Source organism: Propithecus coquereli, unplaced genomic scaffold, assembly GCF_000956105.1.
Source record: "Propithecus coquereli isolate 6110/MARCELLA unplaced genomic scaffold, Pcoq_1.0 Scaffold220, whole genome shotgun sequence".
Lineage (NCBI taxonomy): Eukaryota > Metazoa > Chordata > Mammalia > Primates > Indriidae > Propithecus > Propithecus coquereli.
This window is the reverse complement of record NW_012147190.1, coordinates 1,889,594-1,894,795: the sequence shown is the minus strand read 5'-3', so window position 1 is coordinate 1,894,795 and position 5,202 is coordinate 1,889,594. Positions and strand designations below refer to the sequence as shown.

The 5,202-nt window shown below is 53.2% G+C and overlaps 1 protein-coding gene across 1 annotated transcript in view; it reads left to right on the top strand.

Annotated features, from left to right (window-relative positions):
* The window catches only part of CCNJL (cyclin J-like), a 47,321-nt gene that overhangs the window by 39,640 nt on the left and 2,479 nt on the right, over nucleotides 1-5,202 (top strand). Inside the window, exons 3-4 of the mRNA XM_012644799.1 lie at nucleotides 3,300-3,602; nucleotides 5,064-5,198. Coding sequence (XP_012500253.1) covers nucleotides 3,300-3,602; nucleotides 5,064-5,198 — 438 coding nt within the window. The remainder of the gene's footprint in view (nucleotides 1-3,299; nucleotides 3,603-5,063; nucleotides 5,199-5,202) is intronic.

Sequence of the window (5,202 nt, the reverse complement as noted above, 5' to 3'; positions counted from 1 at the left end):
AACATACAAACAAAGCAAACATGGCTCAGTGTCAGCCATCGGTGAAGGGTTGTGATGTGTTCATTGTTGTATTCTTTCATCTTTTCTATGGATTTGAAAGTTCTCAAAATAAAAAGTGCATCAAAGGAGTGGAGGAGAGTCTGTGGCCATTGTCTGGCTTAGAAAGACTCAGACTTCTGTTCCCGGCCTCTCCCGGGGGAGCCGCCTGAAGACTTCTGGGCATCTGTTGTCTGCAGTTTGTCGATAAGGAGGAAGCAGCTGAGTAACGGTGCTCGGTGGGGGCAGCGCTGGGGACAAGGGGCCGCCCCGCTCACAATCGTGGGAGGAGGGGAGGAAATGTCTGCTAGGCACGTGCAACACCAGGAAACTCATAAACTCTTTTCTGGCTGCGAAATGTATTGTGCTGGGAGGAGTCGCTAAGCTGGGCGTGGCCTGGCCAGCAGTCAAGAGCAGGGGCTCCGAAGTCCGCTTCTGGGCGTAGAAGCCGAGTTCTCCCATCAGCTTTTTGTCTGAGCCTCTGGAGATTGTACAGGAACCTGCCTGGAAGGTTCCTGTGAGGATCCAGTGTGTGGCCAGCACGAAGCACAGGCCGTTCCGCGCGGGGGGCACTTGTGAAGCTCCTTCCATTCTGCGAGACCATTTCATCTTCCATGGGCATATTCCCAGAACAGAAATAAACAGCCTGTGGAGTTTCATGCTGTTAGGTCCAGAGCAAACTCTTGAGGATTCAGACCCAGCTCTGCTTGGCTCCAGCCTGCAGTGTGGTGGGTCCCCCAGGAGGCAGAGGGAGCAGGTGAAGTCAGATTCCCCAGTAATCCGTGGGGCCTTCCATTGGAGGATAATCCTCTTGGGCCTGGTAGCAGAGCTCTGAAAAGCTTGAAAAGCGGGGAGGGGAGGAGGAAACTAATCTGATTGAGCGCATCTGCGGCTGCAGTAGACTGCAGGTGTGCGAGGGTCTTAGCGCCACTCCCTGTACGGGGCACTTTCCGCTCGCCACCTTCCGCTCCGTGGAGGAAGAGAGCTATTGAGTGCGTGTGACCAAGGTTGGCTCAGTTCAGCACGATGTTCAGGGAAACCTGGACAAGTTTGCAAAGATAAAATAAACTTTTATTCCTTTTTAAATTGTACGAAGAATACATGATCACAGGAGAAAAAAGTAGGGAATATAAGATCATCAGAGATCATCAGAGAAAATTTCAAATGGCCTAAAATTCCTCTGTCCAGAGAAAACCATTCATTCATTCAGTGAATATTCATTGGGCACTTACTGTGTGCCAGGCACTGCCCTGGGAACAGGTGGCACAACAGCAAATGCATTGGCCCCAGTTCCTGCCCTCACGGGGCTTAGAGTCAGGTGCTGGTCGTTGATATTAATACTTGGTATTAAGCAAGTAATCCGAATACGAAAAGTGCCTCGAGGATGTCTGGGGGTCTCTGGGCTCTGGAGGACACCGATGGTGGGGGAGCAGAGTTCCACGTGGCTGGACGCTGTGCTTGGAGAGGGAGTGTGGGGTGCGGGGCTGCAGAGGCCAGCAGGGCCCGGTCAGCCAGGCCTCACTCCTGGGATTTCCAGCCATATAAGAGGCTCTTCCCCTTTGAGCAGCTTTGACCTTGCGTTGGCCTGCGTTGCCTGTGTGTGCAAGACAGGAGAAGGTGTGTGCTTCAGAGGTGGAGGGGCCGGGCTCTGGGATGGCATGGAGCATGGGGGTGCTGTGGACTGTGTAGGACGGGGCTGGCAGCATCTCTGCTCTTCACCATGCTGTATGGACACGTACATGCGCTGGACTCCTCCCCATGAGAGACCAGAGCTCACGTCATGCCGTCTTTACCCACAGAGTGGGCTGTTGCCAGGCACACTGAGACCCTGCCCACTCAGACTCCGGGTTTCATCTTGCCGCAGTGTCTTTCGAGGCCTCACTCAGGAGCGCGCTGTATCCACTGTGGAGCAGCCTACACTGGTTCCTTCCTTATCTCCCCTGAGCAGCGTGCGAGGCTGGTGGGAACTGGGTCAGAGGCACTTGCAGTTGTGAGCAGGTGTGGTGCATGCTTTGTTTGTTGATCCCTGCAGCGGCGCTGACACGTGCTTTGAGGTCAGCCAGGCCACCCTGCTGCCTCTGCTGTGACTAGCTCGGCAGTAACTCCTTACCCTGCGGAGCTGGGCTTAGGATCACAGGTGACCAGACCAAGGCCGGGGGCTCTCACCACCGGATGTGGGAGCTGTACAGTATTCAGGGACTGAGGCTGGGGAAAGCTTCCAAGAGGCAGGGACTCCGAAGATAAAGGACATAAAAAGATGGCCAAGTGAAGAGGGGGTGAGAAAGGGTGTCCCAGGCAGGGGCTGCATACACCAGGGCTTCTAGCAAGGCCTGCCAGTGATGGAGTCCACGGCCAGGCCGTGAGCAGCATTGCGGCTGGAGAGGCCCCGTGCCGCAGAGCCTCACAGTGGAGGCCGTCGTGTACCCCAGCCCAGCCCTTGACCCTCAGTGCATGAGGAGCCCTTTGTCCCCTAAGAGCAATCCAGAGCTGGTAACTGCTGGGGGTGACGTGCAAACACCTCTGTTCCTTGCCCCTGGGGTGGGATAACCCAAAGGCTGTCTTTTACACCATTTCTCGGAATTCCTTGGTAAGATTTAGCTCCAGTTGTCCACAGCGGTGACTTGCTAATGTGCCTTTTTGGGCTGTCTTCCCTTTCCTGTTTCCCCCCTACCTACTGATCTTTCCCGGACTCACCTTCCAAGCAAACTATTTCAGAGGAACCCAAACTAAGACTCCATTTTTCAGAGTCTGAACTCAATACCAAGAATGGGGGAGAGCCACCAAGGGGCTTTTCCACATCTGGAGGGACAGGGTCAGGTTTGCAAGATCAATTCTGAGGTTGGGTTGGTGAGGGCCAGACGGAGGGGCACCGGGGCACCTTATCCCCAGGCCCTGAGTGCCTTTGCTGACTGCTGTCGCCTGCCTTCTGCGTTCCAGATGCCAGTCTGAGCATTGGGTGTGCCTTTTCTCCTTGAATCTAACAAAAGCCTCATGGAGTATAGGTTGCACTTTACAGATGAGGAAGCTGAGGCATAGAGAAGTTGAGACACCTGGCCGTGGTCACACAGCTGGCAGTGATGGCTTGGGGATTCAAGCCCAGGTTTGACAGATGCGCGATGTGTGCTCTTACCCCTCGCAGCCCAGCCCTTCTGCCTTCTGTCCTCTCTGCCGGCACTGTCCAGGCACCATAAGGCGGGCCTTTAGCTCCCTGGGTGCAGGTGAGTGTCTTCCAGTAACCTCTGCTTCCCCTTCGCCCCACACAGGCAAGTTCGAGGATAGGGAAGACCGCGTGCCCAAGCTGGAGCAGATCAACAGCACGAGGATCCTCAGCAGCCAGAATGTCACCCTCACCAAGAAGGAGCTGCTGAGCACGGAGCTGCTGCTGCTGGAGGCCTTCAGCTGGAACCTCTGCCTGCCCACGCCCGCCCACTTCCTGGACTACTACCTCTTGGCCTCCGTCAGCCAGAAGGACCACCACTGCCACGCCTGGCCCACCACCTGCCCCCGCAAGACCAAAGAGTGCCTCAAGGAGTACGCCCACTACTTCCTGGAGGTCACCCTACAAGGTGATGACCTTTCACCCCTTCCCCACCAGCACAGCGGCTAGGGTCAGGTGGCTCTGAGGGGCACATCTGTCCTGGGGAGCGGGGGGGGCGGGGGGGGCGGATCTTCTTGTTGACTGGGCTTGTGCACCCAGACCACTCTTACTTTGCAAGGGATGGGCAAACAAGAGACAAGGATGAACCCGGTGTGCTACCAGTGTCATGTAAAATTGCAAGAGCAGCTTACATGCAGGGAGCTGGTACCCTGCAGACTCACAGACCACCTGGGCATTTTTCTTGTGGTCAACTGAACACTGCAGATGATTTCAATAGTACAGATTCGCAGGTAGATCAGTCCTGAAGACGTGTCATCATACAGGTAGGATGAGGGGAGGGAACTGTGTTTCCATCCGTTTTAGCAATAAAAATTACCCTATTTGGGGACTCGTACTCAAAACTCACTCTTCCCAGTGTCTTAAAATTTAGGCGTTAGGTAAAATACTGTGTCAGAAATACTGCTGATACGACCCCCTGGTAACCTACCACAAGCCACAGCAGTCACGAGCGTCAGCATCAGTGGCTGCGATACCAAGCATTAGCCGCGCACGTGCCGCACACCGGGAGCTTGCTTGAGTGCTTTGCATACCTTATCTCATCTGACCCTCACAGTGACCCCGCAAAAAAATCATTTTTATTATTCCCATTTGACAAATGAGGGAAGTTGGTGCTTAAGATGTGGGTCACTTACCCAAGGCCATTGCTAGGATTTGGACCTGGGGAGGATCTGACTCTGTGACTATTCCTGGAACCCTAATACCAGCCTGACTGATACCTTAAAAGGCAGAAGTCCGAGTAATTGAAAATCATGAACAACTCAGGACAAAATAATAATGCATTGAAAACCAAGTGGCATTCATGAAAACTGCAGGAATTTCAACTGTTTGCCTTTGCACATAAATGGTACCTACTTTGCCACATGGCCAAATGTCTTAGTAGGACATTAACATCCTGAGTAAAGGGCCAGTTTCAGTTATGAACATCAAGCTCTTACAGCCTTTCATTCAACAGATTTTCATCGCGTGCTACCGTGGGCCAGGCATTGTTATCATCAATAAGTAGCCTTTAGTCATACACCAGAAGGGAAGCCTTTGAAATGGTGTGTCATTCACCCCTAACAGCCAAAGAAAGGACAAACGTTTTGCAGTTTTGTTTGTAGAACATGAACAAACCCCTTGCAACCCTCTGGGAGCTGTGTGCAGTATTTTGAAAGTCACCACTCTAGGCTGACCTCAGAAATCCCAGACTAAGAGGCAAGGTGTTTAAGGTTCAAAAATGAAACTTCACATTTTCTCATTTTTCAGCCTATGTGTAGGGCAGTCGTTAACAGCGTTTGAACCAATTCATTCGTCCACCGGTCCTCAGGGTGGGCATGGGACTGCAAGGAGGGGCTTTTTGCTGCTGACCCCCTGTGTCATTCTCTCTTAGATCATATATTCTACAAATTCCAGCCTTCTGTGGTGGCTGCAGCCTGCGTCGGGGCCTCCAGGATTTGCCTACAGCTTTCTCCCTACTGGACCAGAGACCTGCAGAGGATCTCAAACTACTCCCTGGAACATCTCAGCAC